A 25,973-nucleotide genomic window follows, 5' to 3' on the forward strand; every position below is an offset into this window, starting at 1 on the left:
TTTTTAACAAGCACAGGTCAGTGGAGTCCTAGGGAGTTAGAGCCAGAAAAGGCAACCAGAAAAGGCGGCCTTGAGATGTCAGGACACTGCTAAATACTGGACACTCCACACGCCGGGAAGTGGGAATGGATGATGGGCGGGGGCCTTTCCCTGAAGGCGGTTTACAAAGAAAGGGTCAGTGTCAAGCCCAGTGCAGATCCTGATCCTTCCCTGAGCAGTGACTCAGGCTCCGAGGTGTGTCTGTGCTAAAAGAAATGGCAGTTGGCACTTCTGTAAATCGCATTTGCAGCTCAGGAAACAGGGGATGCATAGTAACTCGCTTTCTCAGTTTATGGATTAGGAAGTTCCAACCAAACCAGCTGAATGACTTCCTCATGGTCACACCTGTGGCAAGACCAGGGTCCCTCCCTTTTCTTAGTCACTTGTATTCTCACAAACACTGTGACTCTCATTATTTTTTATGGGTCTATGTCCTATTTTCCACCATCGGCTTATATGCAACTTGAAAGAAGGAGCAATTTAACATGCTTACGTCCCTCCCCCAGTACTGAGTCCTGTACGCAGCAGGCCATCAGTAAAGGCCTGCTGCTAGTTCAGTGAGAACTGCCGGGGACAGATACATGGTCTGCTCCGCCCTATTCTCTGCCACGCAAATGACAACAAGGAGTGACTTCATGTAAGGGCAACAAGTTTTGTTGGCTGTCTAGCATCTTCTTTAGATAACCACCCTCCTGTTTTATGTTTGAGGTTGGGGGTGGGGCGGACCCCCCTGCTCTAGCTCCAGGGGACCAATGTGTGACCCAGGAGCATACAGAGTCACCCATCTTGGCCACTAGGATTGGTTGAGAATGGGCACATGACCCATGTCAGACAATCACCACCATCGCCAAGATGGTGGGATCGCCAGCTCTGAGGTGAGGCGCCTGCAAGGGCTGCCGGGGCCGTCTGCACCATGAGGGAGAGGTGGCCCCCGAAAGAAGCCAACAAAGAGACTGAAAGACAAGAGACAGGTGACTCCCTGGATACAGAAGCCAGCTTACAACTAGCTTTCCCAGTTACCTGAACCTAGAACTTTGACCTCTTTTGCTTATACAAATCGGAGTTAGATTTCTTTCAGCTACAACCAGAAAGCTCCCAAGTTCAATATCCTTCATTAGGGAAGGAGTCCCCCAAATACTTGCCCCCTTAACACAGGGGGTCTGCCATCCCCTTTTACTGCAGGTTGGTTCTCCAATTCAGAGCTGTGGTGTCCAGTCCACCCACTGCGGAGGCACCGGAGCTGCTGTCTGTGGGATTACCCCCATTTTGTAGGGCATCGGGGTGGGGTGACACAGCCTGTCTTTGCTTCCCCCTTTACCCGCCATGCCCTGATCACAATGTCACAGGGATGTCAGTGAATTCTGAAAAGCTCTTGAGTCTTTCCTCCAGGGTTAGACGATCACATTAGGCCTGACGGGTGGGGGTCTTCTCGCTGGCCCCATCGGTCGGAAAAGGCCGTCCCAAAGAATTCTTACAAAGTCAGTTATTAAATTACAGGAATGAAGAAGAGGACCATGGCCCCCTCCAACTCGTATGGTGGTTTGTAGTTTCCAAAGCACTATCACTTGGCCCTCCTGACAGCCTGAAGCAGGCAAGGTGAGGATCATCATGCCCATTTTACAGATGAGGAAAGGGAGGCTTAGAAAAGTGAAGGACTTCTACAAAGTCACACAGACAATGAGCAGCAAAGCCAGGGATTGGTCCCCTGTTCCAGGCTTTTGTTTATTTATTTTTCTCTTCATTTCAGCCTCTTTTTGCAGCAGTGGGTGTCCCTCCAATTTCCTCTTCAAATCTTTGGACCCAACTTTCCTTCCTACTGCTGGTGCCTCCTACTTGCGACTTCTTTCCACATGTCCCATTTCACCGCAGCCAGGAGAACCACTCCTCTAGAGAAGGCTCATTAAACAAAGGCATCTGAAGGGCTCCTGGCAACTCTCCACTTTCTAATGACAGCCATTATTACCAGCAAATGATAGAAAACAAACACGAGGACAGATGTCTCTCTTGAGTCCAGGCCTGCGCTGGAATAGAGGGCAAACAAAAACTCCACTTGCATGAAATGCCTACCTTTGCCATGCTCAGTGAATTAATTCTGCACATGAGATATGAAGGCGTTCCCTCCTGTCTGCAATCCAGATACTTGATGAGTTAGATCAAGACACTAGACATTCCCCTGTGACCCTAGACATTAGGAGACAGATGGAAAGAACTCTGAGATAATCCCACCATCTTCCCAGATAAGGAAACAGAAAAATATGTGACCAGCCCAAATGTTGTGGGAAAATAAAGGAAATATTTTCCTCCTTTTGGCTGGAAAGTAGTATTACATATTTAGGGGACTCAGAAAATTAACAGTGACCACAAATCAACTATTTTTAAACTTACTCTTTCAGATAGAGTGTGCTAGGAACCAAGAAGCAGAAACAAGGAACTACTCAACTCAATTTGCCTTCAAAAACTTACAATATAATTAGTAATAGTCTTAAGGATGAATGAGAAGAGGAAAAAAAAAAAAAGGAGAGGTTTTACAAATAAAATAGAGAGACCAGGATCTTCTGAGGGAGACTGGGAAGCTTTGAAAAGAGATGTCCGTTCAGCCCAGTCACCAGAGTAAAAGGCTTCAATATCTTCCTTCTCTTATTTATTCTCCATGTCTTTCCTATTCCAGAAAGGATATGCGGCAGCTAAAAGCCACTTTAGGGTTTAAAATTTTTAATGTGCAGATTACTGGAGAGCAATTAAAGAAAAAACACTACCCATAAAAAAATGTCCAAAGGTAAAAAAAAAATTAATAAACATGGGTTGATACATTTACAAAAACATCAGTGGATATTCAAAACTCTGAGTCCTGTCCACCAGGGTAAAGGTGAACAGGAAAAGAAAGGTTTGTTTCTCCCTTTGGCTTGGAAGTCACAGCACCACTTAAGGGGCAGGAACATCTCTCCCTGCGATAAACCCAGTTTATCCTTCAGTGGTTTGGGATTACCACCAATTCTATTGCCGACTAATTACAGAGTTGAAGCAGTAATTAACATTTCAAAAAAGGAACAGCATCACGGGTTTACTGTGAAGGAGACCGGCATTCTGACTCCTCCAGGGACCTTCTGGTTCTTGGTTGATAAAGTAACACAGGGGAGGTGACAGTGGAGGCATTTCTGACACACAGGGGCAGGGACGGGACTTGGGTCAGCATGCGAGGCTGTGGCATCAATGTGTCAGGGTGGGGCTGCAGAGGCCATTCCAAGAGGAGTGTGGGCTCCAGGGCACCTGAGCTGAACCCACCCATGAATGAACCCACCTGTGAAAATTAGGAACAGCCGCAAGGAAAAAGGCTACAGGGTGTGTTGTGGTTGCATTGCATCCCCCAAAAAGATATGTTGAAGTCCTCACCTTTGGCGCCTACAAGTGTGACCCTATGTGGAAAGAGAGCCTTTGCAGATGTAATCAAGTTAAGATGAGGTTGTTAGTGTGCATCTTAATCAGACTGTTATCCTTCCAAGAGGAAAGTGTCATGTGTAGACAGAGACACACAGAGAGAACACCATGTGATGACAGAGGCAAACAGTGCCAATCAATCAACACCCAGAGCAGAAGCGAAAAGAGGCAAGGAAGAGAATCTCGGGAGGAGCACGGCCCTGCTGACACCTTGATTTTGGACTTCGAGCTTCCAAAACTGTGAAACGGTCCATTTGTGCTGTTTAAAGCCACCAGTGTGTGGTCCCTTCTATGGCAGCCTCGGAAACTCGCGCAGGTGAAAGAAACAATCAGTGCGGCGAGGGAGGGCGAAGGAGGTGGGGGGTCACAGGGGAAGAGCACTGAGAGCAGGCCAGCAGACCAGGCCCCCTGCACAGGAGGGTGGGGCCTCGCACTTCAGACCTCTGGTTTCACCTCCTCCTCTTCCTCCTGCTCTGAACGGCGCTCTGCTCCTAAGAGGCCAGAGGCAGCCAGCCCTATCCACACTGGAGAAGACAGAGGCTCAAAGGACATCATGCGGCCCAGGCTCCTGGCTCCCGTTCCATAAACCCTAGGACCAGTGATCCCCAGCGTGGCATAATGCCACCTCTGCCATCACACCTAAGACAACACTGATTGTGAAACGCATCATTACGTTACATAAGAAAAAATCCTGCCAATAATAATAAGATGTGATTACTGTACAATACATTGCTGATTTCAGAGATATTCAAATAAAAAATTATCTCAAAAATAGATCAAATATGGGGGAAAAGATCCAACACGTTTGGGGAGAAGGCAGGTAAGCCAGGTTAAGCAGATCTTTTTCCTCTGGGCCTGTCACCGCCTATTTTGGTTGGTGTCTGTTATGAATCCCTTTGCGGGGGCTGCAGAAATGTTGATTTTCCCAATGAGTCTGAGTACTGAGCCTTGTTTTGAAGAGCGGCAGACGGGGGCAAGTGTACTAGTGTACTTGGATCACACCCTGAGACCCCCAACCTGGAAATGGTTTGGGAGAGAGGAAGGGAGAGCACCCCAGCTGACATCCAGCCCTAGGACGGGGAGCTGGCTGAAGCGGGGTCAGGAGGAAAGGGGTGTGTTAGCCCTAAGCAGTCACACAGAACCAGATACCCCAAAATCATCAGGTATCCTTCTGAGCTCTTCCAAGTAAAGTGGGGGCACGCCCACCCCTCTCCCCTCCCCTTCCTCTCCTCTCAGCTGGTAGCAGGCACAGACAGGCCTCTCCTACAGAACGCCAGGACTCCACTAGCTAATCCTGGCCGTGCATGCCATCCAGGGCTAGGAAAAGCAGGAGTGAACTACAAAACCCTGGGCACACCACAGTCCAGTCACTCTGGTGGCCAGAATTTCTTTGGTAGTTATTGCAACGTGAAACTGCTGGTAACAAAGACCTTAAAGAGAACCAAAGGATAGAAGTGAGGGAGATTTCAAATAGTCAAGAACCATCAGAAATACAAACACCAATGTGTGTGCATGAAGCAAAGCTCGCCGGTGGCCACAGAGCAAACAGAGCACATGCCCTTCCGTAGCATCTGAATCTTCCAGGACTTGTCAAAGCTGGCTGCGGGCACAGCAGGACTTTCTCACAAGCCCTGCCCTTGCCCACCTTTCATGCACACCAGCTGCAAGAGCTGCAGTTTCCCTGACATCCATTTTGCAGGCGGCATACCAGATGCCCCAAATCTCAGCTTTGCACAGGCCCCCAGAGCATGGAGTGAGGGCTGTACTCTTAGGGTGGATACTCACAATCTCAGGAAAAGCTTCTCTCCCTCTCTCCTGTGCAGGTGAACCCCAGCCTAGAGCACAGATCACAGCTCAGAGCAGATCCCTGCACAAGCTGGGGCAGGCACAGTACCCACCCCTGCAAACTACTACCTGCGGGTTGGCTGGACGGAACAGTCTCCACGCAGCAGGCCAGGCTGTGCCCTCTCAGCCTCCACTCTGTCACGCTCAGGGACTGAGCACCCCCAGCTCCCCACTATGGGGTATGGGCCACACAGACACACACCAATGGGATAATTGTTTTTTTCTTCAATTCTATCTCCCCTTACCATTCCTCTGCTTTGGGAGCTACCTTGATTCAGCATCTATAAAATCTGTTCAGATGAGGACTTGAATCTCCCATCTTGAGCCTGAGACCCACCTGGTCACTGGGATTGCTACTTTTTTTGTAGGAGGCCTTGATGCCCTGATGGGAAGATTCTCCTAAAATGAACTCTTCATTTGTTCTGAAGACATAAGCATCTCTAAGATCTTACACAGCATCTGTAAGGTCCATAAATACTACACTTTCTTTTCTTTTTTAAAAATAGTTTATTTATTTATTTACTTACTTACTTACTTATAGAGAGATGGGAAGGGAGGGAGAAAGAAAAGGAGAAACATTGATGTATGAGAGAAACATCAATTAGTTGCCTCTCGCATGTGCCCAGCCAGGGACCTGGCCCGCAACCCAGGCATATGCTCTGACTAGGAATTGAACCAGTATTCTTTCAGTTGGTGGGACAATGCCCAACCCACTAAGCCCCACTAGTCAGGGCAATATACTACGCTTTCATATCACAAGCCACTAGACAGGACAATAAGGGCAGGTCAGCCTTGTCCAACCACGGTATCCCTAGTGCCTGACACATGGTGGATGTTCAGTAGACCTATGTTGGATGGATGGATGGATGGATGGATGGGAGAACAGGTGGATGAAATGGTAAATGAATGAATGAGTAGATGAGTCAGTGAATAAATGAAGAAATGAATGAAAGTTGGAATGATGTTTTCACAGAGCATTCAGCCCTTAGAGCTGATCTTTGGATAAAAGACTCACCTGAACCATCAGGAATGGACCTTACAAACGTTGGCAACATCTTGACTGTGGCTGTCGGATTAAAATCCCGGGAAAGACCGTTCTTCATCTCCTTCTTGAAACGAGTCATTATATCTATCAGAGTTTCATCGGAGAGCCGCATGGCATAGAGATACTTGTCAATCTGGGGGAAGGATGAGAAGGAAGGAGAGTGAGGAGGGCCGCTGCAGTTCAGATTTGGCTACGGAAGGACAGGGCAGGTGAGGTTTCCACTTGCCTATGTCTATCCAGGCTCCAGCAGGCACTTGACCACCTATGTTGGCATGTCACAAGATGGGAAGTCATGCAAATGCCATCAACCATGTCACTCAGAGCACACTTGCAAATGCTCTGAGCCCTAATTCCTCCCCTGTAAAATGAACCAAATATCTCCAAGACATTTGGTTCATTTTACAAGACATCTGAAGCCTCAAATATTACATGGAAGCTGCCCTCTGATCCCCAAGGACATACCAGAGGCACCTTAAGCTTCCACACAACTCCTTCCCTCTATAACAAGTGGCTGGCTCATCCTCACATGAATGGCAGTGCTACAGAGGTTAAGAATGAGAGCTCCAGGGTCAGCAACCGGGGTTCAAATCCCAGCCCCATCACTTAACAGGTATGTAAATTTCAGCTTACTCAACTGAAAAACCAAGATGACTTATAGGACCTAACTCACAAAATGTTGTAAGATCAAATGAGATGGAAAAGCACTAAGGACACAAAGTGCTGGACAGACATCAGCTGACTAACACGAGACAGTGGGCTGATGGGTTTCCTTGGCTGTGATTTCTAGGTAGGTAGAAATAGCAGCTGAAGGGCTAGAACCCTTCGGAACATGGGACAACAGGACTAGAGCAGAGACTTTAACCTCATCATCCCTAGAAGGTATGGAGACAGCCCCCCAGGCTCCCGTGCCCATGTCCTACGGCTGATGTGATCACGCTTCCAAGTCATACGATGTATTGACCCAACCTGCTCCTCCTCCTGAGTCCCCCTTCTCCTCAAGGTTCCCAGGCTCCACCTCCGGCTCCCTGGGCTGTCCATTGGTTGTTCTTCCTTCATAGTATCTTCCTATTTATTCTCTCAAAAAGTATTTATTGGGCACATTCTATGCGCCTGGCTCTGGGCTAGATATCTGTCCTCATGGTGCCAGTCCACGTGTTCACCAGAAGTCATTTGGAGTCACCATTCATTCTTTTTACCATTTCTCAACTTAGGAAGCTCTGATAACCACATGTGTAGATTACTGATTTCTGGTCACTCACTCATTCACTGTAGTAGCCTTCCATCTGCAATCCCTCAATCTTCCAACTAATCCTCATACACCACTGCCACACTCGCCTTCTTAAACTGTAAACCTGGTCAATTCAGACCCCTGCTCAAAGCCTTGTCATGCCTCCCCATGTTTGAGGCACCTGTGCTCTGTAGGTGTAGCTCTACACCAAGCCTCCTCTACCTTTCCTGGTAAGTGCTGGGCTTTCCTACTACAATGCCCTTCCCTCTCTTCCCAGATACCCAAATCTCACCTACTCTCCCATGTTCAGATCAAATGTCATCTCCTCCTGCAGATGTCTGAGTCCAGCTAGAGATAACCCCTCCCTCAGCACTGATGTCACCCCAAGGTCTAGCCAGGGTCACAGCTTTCTGCACCTGCCACCTTGACAATGTCTGCTCCATTCGCCTCGAATGCCCAGGGCGTCGCATGCACCCTTGCATACAGAAGGCTCCTGGTGGATAGAGAGACAGATCTATGGCCCAGAGAGGCTGAAAAGACCCTGATGCCAATTTGCTTCTGAGAATGGAATTCCATGCTCACTTTTCAGGGTGGCTGGAAATGTCCTGACTCAAGGACACAGTCCTAGGTCATTTCTGCATATTTTGCTCCCAGGCCGCCTTCTTGCTTTGGTCTCCAAGCCTCGTGCTCCCCCAGGCCCTGCCTACTCCTGCCTCACTGACAACGAAGGCATTGGCCCAAGTCCCTCAGCATCCTGTGTTTAGAGACAATCCTGCCCCCACCGCCAATCTCTGCTACTTTTCCTTTCCCCTTAGTGGCAAAGCAAAGAAGAGCAATCAAAAACCAATGAGAACTGACGTAGAAAATGCCAGAATCACAACCCTATGGGGAAACATGCTCTGTTCTACCCCCAAGGTTGGCAGCACCGGATCAGCAGTCCTGGCCCCCACGGCACCCACTGTCTGCTGAGGGTGCAGTGGTCAAGATACAAGTGTGCCTGAGTGGCCACAGAAGCACTCGGGGGTCTACTGAGCACAAGCCAGAGAACAGTGCATCCAGGCACAAGCATGAGCATGTGTGAAGGTCAAAGGCAAGGGAAGGTGCTTTGTGCAATGAACAGAAATAAATTCCATATGGATCAAGGACACAGTGTTAAGTGAGACAAGTGAAAAGACTTTCAAGAGCTAAACCGTGCAGGGCTCTATAAGCCACATAAACAAATCTAGATTGACTCCAAAGCACGGCGGGGCTTGGTTAAATAACTCTAATGAGTATTCACAAATAAGATCTGTGTTTAGAAAATACCAGGCTGTGTACCGAGTAGAGAATGGGCAAGCGGGTGCAGGTCTTGCAAAATAGTCACAATGCTACTCTAGCACTTTGGACATGCTTCGACTGCCACACTCCTCACCCTATATATATTATGGTTATCTGTTTATTTACATTCCCATCTCCTCTGATAACGTGTGACTTCCCCAGGGGAAGGAAACATGTGGAACAGACCTTTGGAAGTCACCCAGTTGCCTGGTACAAAATAGAAATTCAATTAATGCTGGACGCTGGAATAATACTTTATCATTATGCCGTGATTTACAAATGATTTCACATCCAGTATGTCATTTAATCTTCAAAACGACCCTGTCAAGGAGACATTTTTAAGCCCCATTTTACCCTTATAGTCAACCCCATCCCACTACCCTGCGGAGGACAGGCCCAAAGTAAAGCTGCTGAGGCTTTCCAGTTGGACAGGGAGAAGCTTCTAGAAAAGGCAGGGCTCTCCATTACTCCACACGCACCCTGCCTCCTAACTCAAGGTGCAGCTCAGCACAAGGACACCGATCTGAAAACCCCAATGTTCTAGGGCAGCCACGCCAAACCCAGATAGAGCCTAGCAGGCAGGAGGCAGAGAAAAACCTGTCCCCCGAGGGTCTATGGAAGGAGGGCGTACCTCCCCTGCTTCAGGTTCATCAATTATCATCCCATGGCACAATCCCTCTCCAAAGAGATGTGGAAACCGGGGCCAAAAAGAGGGTACAAATTGAGGGAGAGGCGGCACCGAACTTGAGGCCTCCTGGATCTCGTGTGAATAAGGATAAGCTGAGGGGAGCCCTTTCCACTGGTCTGCAGGAGATCAGGAGGGGCCCCTCAATCAGCGGAGATGCTGGGGCTGGGGCTGCCCAGGCCCCCACTACTCTGCACACCTTGCTGAACGAGGGACTTCCTTCCCCTCATTCAGACCAGTCTCGGGCTGCCGCTGTCCACCTGGGAAGGGGGCCGAGAATGGGTGGTGGTAGAAGGAGGTAGAAAAGAAGAGCGTCAGGGAAACCACTCCTGCCTGTTCGCTCCGGATCACAGCGTGGCTGTGCCCTGTGAGAAACCCAGCAACAGAGCTGCTACTTCTCCTTACGGAAGGCGAGGCCAGAAGCCCAGGAAGGGTAAGAGGGCAGAGGATGTAGACCTTGAAAAGGACAACTTCTGGTCTTCAGAAGTTTGGCAAAGTTATGGTCCTTTCAACCTTCCTATTTTGGTTCCCTCTTCGCTGCGTCTCCAGATCTCTTCCTCTTCCCGCTCTGTTTCTCTCACTTCCACTTCCCCAGTCCTTCCTCTTCTCTTAGGATGCTCCCTCCAGCTGCTCTGGCCAAACATCGGTGCCCAAGCAATCCCTCCTGTGCCTCCAACCCCCAGCCCTACATTCTGGTGACCGGAGGGCACAGCACACAATCTCTTTTAGTGGTTTCAAGCTGCAAACTCCAGCCTTTGGAACACCTGTCACAAGATGGCTGCCATTGCACACGGGCATGCAGGACTCTGGGCGGGCTGGGAAGGATGTGGGGAGGTGCCAGGACCCCAGACACCACAGACCAAGCAGAGTCGTGCAGACTCTTGGCTGAGACTGAGGAGGACCCCGGTCCAGCCTCCAGGGTAGCTTTCACCCAAAGAGGGAAGAGCCCTTCTAAGGAGGGCGAGAGCCAGGTCGGCCGCACAGGGTGGGCAGTTTCGCCCAAATATTGGGTTGGCCAAAAAATTCATTCATTTTTTTGGTAAGAGGGCTCTAGTAGCACTTAGTTGTTTTTAATGTCATTCAAAACAATTTTGTTAGATTGCACTGTAACAGCTGTCATATCAGCATGCATTAAAAAGAACTTATCAAAATTGGTGAATTTTTGTGTAGCCATTTTAATATTGAAGATGGAAGAAAATACGCAACATTTTTTGGCATATTACGCTTTATTATTTCAAGAAAGGTAAAAACACAACTGAAACACCAAAAACAAAAACAAAAACAAAAAAGGTCTGTGCAATGTATGGAGAAGGTGCTGTGACTGATAGAACGTGTCAAAAGTGGTTTGTGGAACTTCATGCTGGAGATGTCTCACTGGACGATGCTCCAGAGTTGGGTGGACCAGCCGAAGTTGATAACGATCAAATAGAGACATTAATTGAGAACAATCAATGTTATACCGCATGGGAGATAGTCAACATACTCAAAATATCCAAATCAATAAAGTTATGGATGGAAATGAAAAACGTGTCTTTTATTTTAAGAAAAAAACTAAATAGACTCTTTGGCCAGCCCAATACTAGGAAGTACTTGTCCTGAATTGTCCTTCTTGTGGACCAAGGGAGCCTGGAAGCCCCAGAGGCTGGAATGCGGCGGAGGCAGCTCAGGAGATGTCAGAAGGGAGAACACAGCCTAGCCAAGTCCCTGGTCCAGAGCCGCCAGCTAATGAACAAACCCAGTGGCCATGCACTGTGCTAAACTCAACCTTGCTCAACCTTGGTGCCCCTTTTGCTCCCAAGAGAACACGCACAGGACATCAATTCAAGACCAGACATGCCCAAGTGAACAGGCCAGTCGTGGCAGGGGGTGTAACCACTGGTGACCTGGGCACTTTGCCTTACTGTGACAGGGGGCACAGCCATGGAAAATTTTCACTCCCTCTCTCGTCCTCTCCTGTGAGGATCAAGAGTAAAGCAGGGCAACAGGTGTGACTGAAGGTGCCCAGTGCAGGCCTTTAAAATGAACCTCGTGAAAAGGAAACCGGGGAGCTGGCAGTGAAGGGTTAAGAAGGACTCTTGCTTAAGGGCAGGGCAGAGGTTTCAACATGGGATTCACTTCTCATTCCTAGACTGACTCAGGAGAGAACAGGTCCTGGGTGACTGATATTATCTTAACAATAGCTCACATCTGCAGAGGGCTTTTTCATTTACACACAGGACTTTCACACATAGTAGCCCATTTGGATGTCACAGAAAGTGATGAGATGAGCTCACAGATGCCAGGTGCTGGGCATGAAACAGGGGCTTAATATTAGTTCCCTTTCTCCCAGCACAATGACCCAGTGAAGTAGGTAGGAAAGAGAGTGTTGATGTTTTATAGCAGAGGAGATTGAGACCCATGACTCACAAAAGGTCACATGGTTTGTAAATGACAGCTGGGTCTAGAATCCAGTCTTCTAACCTCTAATTTTGGGCTCGCCCTTACACTCATCTATTCTTTCTCAAGTGGTGGGAAGAACATGGAGCCCTGGGCAAAGAGAGCTGAGTTCAAATCCAAGATCTACCATTTATTAGCTATGTGACTTTGGACAAGCCATATATAACTTCTTTGAGTTTTACTTTCTTCACTTTTAAGATGAAGATAATAATACTTTCACCTCTGACAGCTTCTGGGAGAATTTTAATACTGTTCTAAGAACAAAGGAGGCATCAGATATCATTTCCCACCCTCCCATCTAAAAGAATGGGAGGCCACCTCCCTCCCTCCCCTGACTGACCGAGGTAAGTACATGTCCCTAACGCCTTCTACCTAAATACGCAGGAAATGCACTGGTTACCAAATGTTATGGAGCCCTTTTGTAGAAGAGAAAACTAAAGGTAGGTGGCACTATGCCTAAAACCATAGCAAATGAAAGATTCTGGCAGTCCTCTGAAACATTTGCGGTTTTATTAATTTTTAAAAACAACTAACAGTAAGTTATAGTGAGAACAGTAATACACATTTATTATTAAAGGATATCCAAACAATACATAAATGCATGAAAGTAAAAAGTATGAGTTCTTCCCCCCATATCCCAGGGATAGCCCTGCAAATAGCTTTATGTTCTAGGTCGGTTTTCCTACATAAACAAACACTTAGACATACAGAGCTTGGTTTATTTCACTTTTCAAAATTGGAATCATATCATAAACACTTTCTCTTTTGAAACCTTAACTCTGCCTTCTTATTTCCCCTGGGAACTGCTTCTAACAGCCATACTTAGATTTCCTCCAGACCCTGCCTGCTTCAGTGACGGTGCACAGGCGAAGCAACAGAGACACCTGCGTTTGACTCTGGCTTGTCATCCTGTAGGAACCTCAGTCTTCCCATCCACAATGTGGGTGTGTTTGTGACTTTGATCCATAAAGGCCTCTCTACTTTGCACAGCACTTTTACATCGTGGTCCTTGAGCTATCCTGTCCAGAGAAGTAGGGGAGGTGTCACCACTTCCAACACCCCAAGGAAAATCGGGGGCTGGAGAGGCTCTCCAACTGGCCAAGATGACTCACTGGTCAGCAAGGGAGCTGGAGTGGACATGGGTTCCCCGATGCCTGGTCCCATGCTCCTTCCTGTGCCTTTCTTGCTCAGCCCAGGGAAAGCCCTGGCCAGGGGCTTCCTGGAGCACGGAGATACGAGAATACTGGTGGCATTAATGCCACAGCTCTGTCCATGCCAGAAGCAGCATGGCTTTCCTGCATTGCAGAAAGCACACTACTGCCATTTGAGTTTTAGGAAGCCTTGTTCATCTCACACCAGCTACAAGTTGCCTGATCTGCTCATTTCCCCTTTTATGCAATCCGGAGAAGGAAGTACAAAAGCCATAGCGAGTCCAAAGATCCTAGCCCAACAAGACCCTCTGCTGTGGTGTGTGCCCCACCCCATCCTGTCCCTTGGCAGAGTCCCAACGCCTTTGCCTGCCTGCCTATGGCTACCTGGGCTGTGGGTGGTGGCCAGAGGAACCTAAGTTTCTGTCCTGCTCTTAGCTAGCTGGTCACAGGGGAGGGAGTCGGCCACAAAGGGAGGCATTTGGCTCTGTGGGTTCCCTGCAGGAAGCAGCTACTCCCAGCGCACGGCTGTCCTCCCTCAGGCAGCCCAAGCCTGACAGTGGTTCTTTACCCCCAAAGGACCTTCCTCACAGATTCAGTGTCCACTCTGCTTGCTCGGCCTGTGCATGGCCTCTCCACGCGCCGCTCTTCCGTCTCCCAAAGCCCATCTCCACACTCACCTCCTCCAAAGGGCATGCCATGATCCGCCCCCCCCAACAGCGGCTGCTCCCCTCCTCGGCATCCCCTCGGCCGTTGGTGTCGCTATGTAGGAATTAATTTCCCCTGGTGGATGCGTCGCCGAGTAGGAGTCTTTCGTGGGCCCTGAAGCAACACATGCATGGTCTGTGCCTACAGCTAGACCCCGAGTGCCAGGGGTGCGGGGACCATGCCTTCCAGGCCTTCTGTGTCCCCCTAAAGCCCTCAATGTGGCTTCTCGGCTGGGCTGGGTGGCTGTTCTGCTGGGCGGGAGGGCCCCTGGTGACGCCTAGCCCGGGAGCTCAGAAGGGTTTGCTGTCTCAGATAAGGCCGGAGGCTCCTCTTCCCTGAATGGCCCAGCCCTTCTCCAGCATCAGCCCCTCACTTTTGACCTGTGTGGGGCCAACGGCTTCCGACTGAGGGACACAGTGTTCCAGGCAGCCTCTAACCCCCCTTCTTCTCACAACGTCTGTATCTCAAGGCTGACGCCCTGAGGAACACAGAGCCCTCTGAGGATTCTCAGGCCTCTAGAGCCTCCCAGAGACTCTGCCGAATATCTGAAAGTCACCAGAGGAAATGTGGGAAAGCAAATTCCACTTTAGAGACTCCCCAGTGAAAGATGGGTGTACGAACATCACCAAAGCAAAAAGGGTCCCTCTAGCAAGTTAAAACAGTGTGAGGGTGGCTCCCTAACCCCAGTTTCTTTTTCAAGGCCCAGACACAGCTCTCAGTGGCTTCTTCATCATTTTATTTATGCCTCTGAACTGTTAGTTCTGTTTCACCATTAAGCACCCAGGGTTGCTGTACGACACTTTTACTCTCAAAAAACAAGGAGGAATAATGGGATTTGCACTCTTGATGCAGAAACTGAGGTCCCAGGAACCAAGATGTAACAGTTAGCTTGAACAGGCCGTGCTGGGCCCGTCAGCCTGCCCTGATCCGATCTGCAGGGTGGGTACTATTGACCCCATTTCACAGGAGGAACCTGTGGCCACACAGTCAAGCGAAAGATCCCGAGCACCCAGCAACCAGGGCAGCTCCAGCTTAAGACTCCGAACTCAGCGCTCCTTCCCTTATTCCAGACGGCACTAGCCAGGAGTACCACAGGAAGCCTTGAGGTCATGCCTAAGGTCCTCCCAGTGACCTTGGCACCCATTAACAGATGTTTCCTAGCTGGTGAGAGAAACCAAGATGCTGCCCAGGACGTCACCAAAGCTGTCATACTGAACTAGCTAAAAACAAAGGAGGCACCCGGTCCCTCAAGGGGAACGGAACAGCCCTGGAATGTGGCAGGGCAGGAACAACAGGCTTCATTCTGGGTGTTGTTGGCTGGGGCAGAGGGCCAGCCTCTAGGCTCCCAGTCCCCAACGTGGCAGGTACCAAGAAGGAAAGGAGATCCAAAGTGCGGACAGTTTTGCTTTCACTATGAGACAACGAGACCCTAACGCCACCAGCTGCATACCGTACTACAGGGGGATGGGATCTGGCTAGAAATCAAAAGACCTCAGGCCTCCTTTAGCTACAGCCCCCCTCTCTAGCCTTGAGCAACTCACTTCTTTCTCTGTTCTTCCATTACTAAACAGCAATAATAAAAACTACCCTCTCACCCTGGCTGGTGTGGTTCAGTAGATTGAGTGCCGGCCTGTGAACCAAAGGGTCGCTGGTTCAATTCCCAGTCAGGGCACATGCCTGGGTTGCAGGCCAGGTCACCAGTTGGGGACATGCAAGAGGCAACCACACACCAGTGTTTTTCTCCCTCTCTTCTCTCTACTTTTCCCTCTCTCTAAAAATAAATAAATAAAATCTTAAAAAACAACAACAACAACAAACAAAAAACTACCCTCTCGCCCTCACTTATGGCTAAGGAGCTCCATGGCAATGGCAATGGATTCCTCAGAACACAGGCTTTCCAGAAGCGCATGCTGGTCAAGGCAGAATTGGTCCCAGGATCACTGCCCCACTCGGGGCCCTGGCCACCTAACCTGTTATCCAGAAAATGGCACTCCCCCACCACGCCTCTCCAGGTGTGTTCGGGGTGAACCACCCTGGTACCATCCGGCATTTGTATAGTTCTGTACGCTCTCCAAGTGTTTCCACATCCATTCTCTAATTTGATAAATGGGCAGATAATAAGGCAGGACTCATTTACCCCATCTGACAAGTAAGTAAACTGAGGCACAGAAAGCTTGATGCAAACAACACTGCCCAAGCTTAAAGGATCCTTTGAGGTAATGGATTCCTGGCCTTACAGAAGAGGAAACTGAGGCCCCAGGACCCTGAGAACTCACTGCTTTAAAGGCAGAGCGCTTCTGTCCAAACTTCTGAGCCGTAAAATCCACTGTCTAGTAGCGTACTGTCCAATGGGGATACAACGGAAGCCACATGTGCAATTTTAAATTTTCTAGTAGACCCATTTTTAAAAACCAGGTGAAATTAATTTTTATTAACGTTTTATTTAACCCAGTATATCCAAAATAGTATTCCTATGTGTAATCAATATTTTAAAATTTACTAATGAGCTATTTTATATACCGTTTTGTCATACAAAGCCTTCAAAATCCTGTGTGTATTTTATATTTAACAGCACATCTCAAACCAGACTCTCATCATTCAAATGCTCAATGGCCACACGTGGCTCGTGGCTACAGTTCTGGACAGCATAGCTCTCTCTCATTCCAGTCACCCCATCATTACGGGGGCCTTGGGTGATGGCTTCTGCTGGGAGACCACCACGATGCACTCACTGCTTTGGAAGTCTGAAGCCCTGCCCCACAGTCCTCGTTCTGCAGGCACGGCGAGAGCTACCCACGAGGGTCCGCGCGACCTGTGTCCCCATCTCATCCCTACTGCTTTCTGGCCATCAAGATCATGTCAGTTCTACTTCCTGAAGCCCCACATGTCAGATGCAGGAAGAAATACCTACATCCAAGCTTACTGTAAGGACTTGACTAAATAAAGGATGTGAAAATACTTTGTAAAGGGAAGAGAGCTCTGCAAAGGTGAGGTGGTGTCTTCCTCACAATGATGGCCTGGTTCTCCTAGTCCACTCGCCCCATACACCTGAGAGGGTCCTGGAAGGCACCAGGGAACATCAGAGAAATGGATCAGATTGAATAAAGGCTGAAAGCAAACCCCATGCCTGTGTCAATCAAACAAGAAAATCAGCTGCTTACAGCACACCCAGACAGAGACTAGAGGAGAATGCTAGGAGTGAGCATTATAGAGAGTATTAGGCAGTCTACTTGCAGGTTAAGCAGTTCTCTCCCTGGAGGTCCTCTTTTAAATGCAAACAAGGATGGGGGGAGGTGATCAAATGGAAAGGGTAGAGGGAGAAATGTGAAAACCAGGAAAAATTCTAGCACTGCACTGGAAAAGACTTTTTCGGGCCAACTTCCTTCCCAAGTAGCAGGAGCTGGTCAACACCCCCGCAGCTGAGTGGCGGAGGGGTGGAGACTGACAGCCACGGACCAGGGTGCTGGGGTGGAGGAGGTTGGGGAGGAAGAGGAAGCGGGAGTCAGGGCCCCTAGTGGGTCCTGCACCAGCTCTGCCCCTCCCCCCAGCTCTGTCTCTCCTTAGATGCTTTTCCAAACAGCAAAATGAGCGAATGGGTTTCTGAGTCAGGAGCCCTGGTACCGTTCCTGTCACTACCCCTTATGAGTTGTGTGTTCAGGTTCACAAGTCACTTCACCACATGGGGGCCTCAGCTTTCTCGTTTCTAAAGGGAGACGATGGCGTCCTCAAGCTGGATAGAAGCAGGGCTCTCCCAGCAATTCCCATCCTACACAAACACCTGAGAAAACGAAAGCAGATGTCCACACAGAAAAAAATGTGTTCACAAATGTTTAAGCAGCATCATTCACAACAGCCTCAAGGCGGAAACAACACAAATGCCCATCAACTGACAAATGCATAAGCTAACTGTGGTATATCGATACAACTGAATATTATTCAGCAATAAAAAAGAACGGTGTGATGAGACATGCGACAGCATGGATGAACTCTGGAAACGTACTTAGTGACAGGAACCAGATACAAAGGCCACGTGTTGTATGATTCCATTTATATTAAATGTCCAGAAAAAGCAAATCTATTTTTAAAAAAGGGGAGGACGGGAGGGTTTGAGTAGACTAGTTGAGGCCAGGGGCTCGATGAAGGGAGGAATGGGGAGTGACTGCTTATTGGGGTTTCTTTTGGGGGTGATGAAAAAGTTCTGGAATTAGATGGTGGTAATGGTTGCACCATCTTGTGAGTGTACAAAAACCACTGAATTGTCCACTTTACAACGGCTGCATTTATGGTATATGAATTATATCTTGATTAAAATATAAAAGCAGGGCCTCTGCCATCGGACTCGGGTCTGAATGCTGCCTGGTTTTTCCGTGTGCTATGTGAGTCCTCATCCAAAAGTAGAGATCATAACAGTGCCCACCTCACAAGGGCGCTGTGGGGATGCGATGCCTGCAGCACACACCTCGCAGTCACTGTGACAAGTATTATATGTTGGCTCAGATTAGTGTTATTACTACTAATGATTAAATAAGGTCCATGATGGGGGAAAAAAACAGGCCCCCAGCAGACATTTAGTGCACCCTTTCCACTGAGGTACCCTCCAGGTCACAGTGTCTGCGAGCCTGTAATCAAGCTGGGAATCAGACGAATGTAATCTGGCATTTTCTGCCTAGCACATAAATGGACCTCTCCCTGGGCTTCTGTTTGCAAAGGGCTGAGCTGGAGACTTCACATTTCAGTTTCCTGTGCTGCGGGGGCACAGCCAGCCTCTCCTTTTATGGAGGACAGTCTGGGAGGCTGCTGGCTTGAGTTTTCTTTAGCAGAGCTGGGCATGCTTAAGGGACTGATAAGCCAGCCGGCGCTGCCCAGGTCGGATCCGCCCAGGAAGAAAGAGGGTGTGGGGGCAAAAGCACATGTGTGTGCTTTAATTCCCAGAAAATTTTTAACAGATTCATGCCAGATCACAAGGGGCCACGGAGAGTCCTCATACGCCTTTCTCTGCACCTACTCCCCCTCCTTGGCACAGTGCACACATGGCGGCGGCGGCCACCGCTCACAAGGAGACCTGTCGACTTCGTTCAGTAACACTTTGCCACGAGGGCTCTGCTCGATAACGTAAACTAAGAAATGGCTAACTTTAAACTAAGCTTGAATGTTGTAATAGGAAAGGAAGTAACTGAGAAGAAGCAGAGTTTTAAAAAATTCTCTAACATCTTTAAAGGTATGACTGTCCCAAGGGTTGGTGTGGAATAATAGGAACGTGTACAAAGTTCTGGTGGGAATGTGACCGCAGACGATGGCAACTTGGCAAAATATTGAAAGCTGGAAGACGCACACACCCCTCTACCTAGCAATTCCAACCCTAGATAAGCAGCCTAGAGCCTAGAGAAATGTGCAGGTGTACTGAAGATGTGGAAGAAACTGTGGCTTGAAAAATTAAAATCCCACCCTGGCCAGTAGCTCAGTTGGCTGGAGCCTCATCCCAATTTGCCAGGGTTGCAGGTTTGATCTGTGGTCAGGGCACACACAAGAATCAACCAGCGAGTGCACAGATAGGTGGAACAACAAATCGATGTCTGTCTGTCTGCCTCTCTCTCTCTTTCTCAAAATAAATCAATAAATTAATTAAAAAATAAATTAAAAGCCCAAAAGGCCACCAGAAGAACAGATACACTAATTATGGTGTATTTACACAATATAAGAGTATACAGCAGCTTAAATGGATGAAATAGAGCTATCTGGATCAACGTGGGAAAATCCCAAATATACACCGTTGAGCTAGCAAAAGCAAGCTGCAGAAGGATACATACAGTACAGCACCATTTACAAAAGGTTAAAATCATATAAAGTAACACTACATACTGCTTATAGATTCATGATATGTAATAAAGTATAAAAGCATGCATGGAAATGATAGACACCAAATTCAGGACAGAGGTCACCTCTGGATGGAGAAAGAAATGGGGCTGAATGAAGATGGGCGTAGGAGGGGCTTCCGTTGTGCCTGTGACGTAACCATCGTGTCTGTTATCTCCCAAACAAGGAGCGGATACACAGGTGTTGGTTATGTCAACCTCCATATTCTTCATACACCTCAACTATGCCATAATAAATAATTAATTCATGTGTATACATAGTAATACATATTCCAAAGTAAATCATTAAAATCAACAAAGGTGAGTCTTTCCAGAGGAAAGAAACAGAGGGAGCAAGAATAGCCCTCTGGATGCCATTTCAGATTTTCTTAAGCCCTTGAGAAAGTCACGTATCTCCTCTGGAACTCCAGCCCCTGTTTCTAAATGGGGAATGAAATCTCTGCCTTCTGCCTGCAGTGAAGGGAAGAGAGCTGCCCTGGGACGCATAGGGATAATGCTTCCGGTCCTGACACACGGACGTGCGTGCACACACACATACTCTGATAAGTTATCCATGAAGTATTTCGGGATGCTCAAACCATTAAAGAGAGAGAAAGAAAAAATCACATTTTGGTAACTATCCACTTGACTCTCCCTTACACAGCTTCTAAGTATTTTCTTTTATACATCTAGAGCCTGGCTTGACGCAATTTTAACCTAGTGATTTCCCACCCAAGAACTGACCACTGGCCCCTATCTGCCCTCCCAGCATTCTATGCTTTGCACTTAGCATAAGAGAGCAAAAAATTGACACTCCATGAGAACAGCAACCATTTCAACCAGGTTCATAGTTGTCCCCCAGCTAGCACAATACTCTGCACATAATAAAGGACTTAAACATTTTCTGAAGAAACTGTTGAATTCCCGGGATCGGATTTGGTTGTAAAAGTCCTCAAATCAACGAGCAGATGCCAGCAGGGCAGCCACGACCAACTGCTTCCTGGATGCAGAGGTGTATGGCTGCCTCTTCACCCAGTTACCTCCCCAAGGCATCCTCAGAGCTGACTCCAGCGCCTAATTCTATCAGGCAGGATTCCCTGACTGCAAACACACACGGACATGGTACTAGTTGTGCCAAATCAGTCTTTTTAGGAGAAAGCTGCCCATGCCTTCTCCAGCAAACAGCAGGAGCGTGGGAGGACAGCTCAGCATGGCCAGATGTGAAAGTCCCTCAGACCTACCCACTTTCTCAGTTTATTCCCTCACGACAGTCCCAAATTATCAAACCAAATGAGTGTTAGGGCTTCTCTTGGGGGAGAACTCCTAGTAACGTCCAAGGTATAGAGGGCAGGGATTATTATAAAATGAATGTTCACAAAGAAGTGAGAGTTCTTCCTGGATATTTGTATAACACCAGACCAAAAGGTGCATGAGACATTTTTCATAATTTTCTAACACTCATCTATCTCACCCCTGAGGAAAAATAGGCATTTTTTTAATGCTTGTTTTGCAGCTGGGACACACAGGTCTCTGAGAAAATAGACCTTGGGTAGCCTTTTAATTGCTAAGCATTCTCTCCTCCACCTTCCCTGGCCAAGCACTCTGAAGACTCCTAGATTCTGTCCTTTGGGGCTAATCACTCCTGCAAAGGGGACTGCTCATGGTCAGGGGAAGCCCACCCACAGAAAACCCACTGGCGTTTGCTCGGGAATTCTGACAATCCTGGAGAAAAGAAAGTCTAGTCTTTCTTTAGAGACCAAGTTGCTGACCTTGATGGATTCCTCTTCCTTTCCTAAACAGAGGACTATGCAATACTTCGCCCTCCTGCAGGCTCCTAATGGCAAACCAAGTGGAAGAAGCTGGTGAGATGAGAGGCACGTTAAAAGTTACTTGTAGGTCAAAGGACCCAGTCTCTAGCTGCAAAATTAGCAGATGTCTGGGATTCTGATGAATGGAATCTTTCACAAGCACACATGTGCCTCCTTTTCCTCCTAAAAGCACTAAAAGAGTGAAAGGAAAATATGCTTTGTGCTTAGTTCAGTCTAATGCCAGGACACCCTTTGCTCAGGACTCCATTAATCAATATTATGCAGACAGTCTATTAAAAAGGGCTCCATGCCAGGAAGCCAGACATTCAGCCTATTTCAAGCAAGGACAGATTTATGAAGTTGAATTACTGACATGTCTCATAGGCAATGGGGAGAGAAATAATACCCTTTTCGTGGTCACTTTTGTGTCCTGAGCCATCTCGTTGGCATCATCCCCATCTTCCCTCCTCCTACCCCTAAGGCCAGAGAGTGAGAAGAGGGAGAAGGGACAGGAGGGGATGCCAGAGCTGCCTCTGGAGCCCCGGAGGCTACCTAGGGTTGAAGGGCTGAATCATCATGGCTGCCCACGCTGGCAGATTTGTGGGGGGACTGTTCTTACGAGGCCCCCGTCAGGTTGTAGGTAGGACCCAGCTCCCACAGGAAGAGCAGGCCTTGGAGTCATGCGCCCCCACCCAGCTTTCCCCCACAGTCCGTGGTGGGTAGGGAGGGCTGGCCTCTAATAAGTCCTGAGCCATAAGAAAGCAGACACAGTCTGCCAGCATCTACACAGGTGGGAGTGAGGAAAGCTGACTAGGCCTTCGGAACAAGTGCCTGCCATGTGCTTAGGAGGGCCAGGCAGCTGCCCCAGGACCCCACCCAGATACGGCAGTGCCCACACTCCCACCATAGAAAGCAGCATAAAAAGTCCTCAGTGCAAGAAGGCCATCTTGTTTTTAAGACTATCCTTGACCAATAATATTATCTGGTATACGTTTTGGTCTCAAGACTCTCCTCCAGAAAGGTTCTGAGGCCAGAGGAGGGCAGGGAGGGAATGTCAGAATTCCAGTCTCAGAGAAGGAAGGGTGTGAAGATGGATTAACTCAGAAGCACAAACTCAGGTTTGTACAGGAGCCTCAGGGAAAGGGAGTAGAGGCTTCTGGGGCCACACTAAACAATGTGTGCTGGATAAAACAGGTCTCACTGAATGCAGTGCAAACCTCAATCCAACTCAGCCCTGGAGGCCACACAGGGGTGGTGGGTGCGGATGCCCTTGGCTTACAAGGTCACCTGAGTCCCTACTCCAGGGACCTGCTGTCTGGAGCTACAGAGGGCACCCAGGGAGGGAGAGCACAGAGAAATCACCCAGGCCTTAAATTCTCACTATGAAATAGGAAGAATATCACCAATAGACAGCTCATGAAATGCACATGTTGGCATGCACAGCTCCCTGAGCTCCGTGGCCAGGAGGCGGCTCCAGGGTGCTCCATAGGGTAAGCATGAGTGCCATGGTTTGACTACTCTAGAGTCACTGTCACTTACAGCCAGGAGGGACAGTGGCAGATTCCCAGGCCTGTCTCCTTACTACCCCACTCTGATCCCCACTCAGCACTAGATCCAGGATCTAAGCAGCATCTCCAGGGCCTTTGTCGCAGCACTTCCCCTTCAGCTGATTTCCAAAAGAGGCTGGTCAAGTTCCCAGTGAAAGGGCGGAGACCTGGGTCACACCCTGGCTCAGCCTGTAAGTGACTGTGTGACCTTGATGAGGTCACCCTCATCAGGCTCATTTCCTATTGTGGCCGAGGAAGAGGTTATCTTAGGTGGATAGGAAGAGACTGAACATTCTGCGGTTTGCAGAGCAGAAAACCCAGGCCAGTTGCTCCTGCCTCTCACCTGTAGGTAGCACTCCCTTGTTTGAACTCTAAAGTGAGGCTAACTTTGCTTGTCCATCCCAGCTTTCCCCAGCAATAATGTCACTCATTCAGGGCGTGAATGGGTCAGTAGGCTGTGCTAGGCCTACACTGATAAAATGGGCCTTCTCCTACAGCCTAGACTGTTTCTTTAAAAAGAATGTTTCTTGGTGGCAAAGCTGGCATACGGGTGGCATATACATCTTTAGGACCTGCGAGCAGACAGTATGTCTTAGATGTCAAAAGTAGCAACACCTGGAAGATGCAACCAGGTACAAGTGCACACATGTCACAGCACACACGCCAAAGCCTCCATCCAACTCAAGAGACCAGTCTCTTATTTGAGCTCCCTGTACTGGAAATTACAGCTTTAAGAGGGCGGTCACGTAGAGTAAAAAATTCCATTCAGACATGCCGCTCCAGTCCTGAGGCCTATGAGCAAAGTTTCCGGTGCCTTCCGAGCCTCTCCGCGTTCCGGGAAGACAGGCTGGCCACTCAGTCTCAGATTAAGGAGCAGCCGCAACAGCTGGGAGAGCCGGGCTGACAGCTTCTCCGAAGCACCCGATGCCTTCCGCCGGGAACCCCAAATACGGGATGCCTGGCCTCCAGCCAGCAACCCGGCCTGCTGCGCGCTCACCTCCCCAGCATCTCTGTGATCACTCCTCCGCCCACGGCGCTCAGACCCTCACAAATAGGCCACTTCCCCTCATAGCCAGTGGCCCCATTTGACATCCGCAACCCGTTTCAAGGACACTGCAGCAAGCAGTCCAGTCTCAAGGGTCTTCCCCCGCCCACGAACACACACACACACACACATACACGGAGATAATCCCTGGGAGAATCAAAGGGCGAAGCCTTTCGCCACCGCCCGCAGTCTAACCAATGCTGGCCTATGCAAGGCCGGGAGCGGGAGGATGAAGGCTGCGGCGGAAAGCGGATGCCGGAATGCAACGCCGCGGTCAGAGCGCTAGGAGGCCGCGCGGGCGGGGCTCACCTTTTTGACTTGGTCATCCTTCAGCTCAGTGAAGTAATACGCCAGGAGCTGCGCGGCGATCATGCTGGCGGTCGGGGGCGCGGGGAGGCAGGCGTGGGGCCGGCGTCTGTCCTCCGCAGCCTAGGCAAGCAGTGGTCCTCGGGCTGCTCCTCGGCGACTCCTCCTCCAACTCCCGCGGCTCCTCCCCCACGGCCCAGGGCAAGGCGGCGGCTCGCGCGCTCCCAGTCCGCGCTCCCGTCCCCAGGGAGGTTGACAGCCGCCAGCAGTCCCACCTCCTCGGTGCTTATTGGCTACCGTGCGCCTCTGCAGCGCCAGGCGGTAGCGTCCGGGCCAGGGCGGAGGTAGCGGGGGCTCAGCGGCCACTCCCTCCTGCGCCGGAAAGGGGGCGGGCGACGCTGCAAAATCCCCCCTTCCCGGCCAGGCATCTACCCGCACGTCCCCCACGTAGGAAGCCGGCGCGGGGGCGGGAGGTTCTCTCGTGCGCGCGTCGTCACGCGTGGCGGCAGTGTGGCCGGGCGGGATGCCGCGGAGAAGGGCAGGGCGTGGGGAAGGCAACTCCCGGCTCTGCCTGTGCGAGCGGCCGGAGGGCTTGTTGCGAGACGAAGCAGCCCAGTGAGGCGGTCCCTTTTCTGAAAATAGGGCTCGCCCCGGGGGTTGTGTGTTTGGGAAGACGCCTGGCAGGGTCTGGCAGAGGTAGGCGTGGAAAACAAGCAGGGCCTGTGTGGGCGGAAGCGGGAGCCCGGTAATTCGCCGTCCTGGCGCTCAGTCCCGCGCCAGCCGGTTCTCGTGGGCCCAAGTGGTCTAGCGCGCAGCCCCACCTGGGTCCCCACACGCCTGCCAGTGCTTCGGCACCTCCGGCCAGCCCGGCATAAACTCCGGCTTGTGGATTTCTACTGCCAAACCGAGAATTACTTGCCACACGCCCCCTCCACAGAGTTACCGGTTGCAAGCCCGAGGGTACAGGCCTGCTGGGCGGGACTTGGGCTGCAGGTCCCGGCCTGTCTCCCACCTCCAGGTCTCTGCTTCCTCTTGGGCACCCAGGCTCGCTGGGGTCAGGGGGACCGTTTAGGTGCCCCTCCTAGGTGCCACCTTTTTTACTTCCTCAGAGGAAGTTAGCTAGCGTCAAATGGGGGAGGGGAGATGCCGAATCAGGTGTTTATGCTGCTACTAGGATAGCAATCTTCTGATTCTTAGATTGCTTCTGTGTGTGGGACACCACCACGATTTTTGCTGCCTTAGAAGATGACATGCCATAAGCTCAAAATACAACGTGGTTACTACCCTGATTCAACAGACTAAAAATTCGACGCTCTGGGAGGCCATGTATCTTGTGGGACTTTATACAAGCAGGAAGCTGTAGATCCAGGATTAGACTTTGGGTCTATTTTCACAGCGGTGCTCACCCTTGGGGTTTGCAGTCTTCCCAGCTGTATGTGGCTCTCTGCCTGTATCACCCAACCATCCTGGGACCAAGACTGCACTATGTGGTGCCCTGAGATGGCTAGAGGTGGCTAGATGGTGCTCAC

At 49.7% G+C, this 25,973-nt stretch overlaps 1 protein-coding gene across 2 annotated transcripts in view; it reads right to left on the reverse strand.

Moving 5' to 3' along the window:
* HK1 (hexokinase 1) overlaps nucleotides 1-24,616 on the reverse strand; it is a 60,098-nt gene extending 35,482 nt beyond the window's left edge. The window contains exons 1-2 of one of the 2 annotated variants that reach the window (XM_054572682.1): nucleotides 24,448-24,616; nucleotides 6,335-6,497 (exon numbers count right to left, since the gene is read on the reverse strand). In XM_054572682.1, coding sequence (XP_054428657.1) covers nucleotides 6,335-6,497; nucleotides 24,448-24,510 — 226 coding nt within the window. In that variant the 5' untranslated portion in view covers nucleotides 24,511-24,616. Of the gene's footprint in view, nucleotides 1-6,334; nucleotides 6,498-13,858; nucleotides 14,114-24,447 lie in introns of those variants that run through there. The other variant, XM_054572683.1, reaches the window with a different exon arrangement.
* Between the last annotated feature and the right edge of the window lie 1,357 nt (nucleotides 24,617-25,973).

The sequence above is a fragment of the Pteronotus mesoamericanus genome, unplaced genomic scaffold (assembly GCF_021234165.1).
Source record: "Pteronotus mesoamericanus isolate MK-2021 breed Mesoamerican mustached bat unplaced genomic scaffold, CSHL_Meso_final contig_24, whole genome shotgun sequence".
NCBI lineage: Eukaryota > Metazoa > Chordata > Mammalia > Chiroptera > Mormoopidae > Pteronotus > Pteronotus mesoamericanus.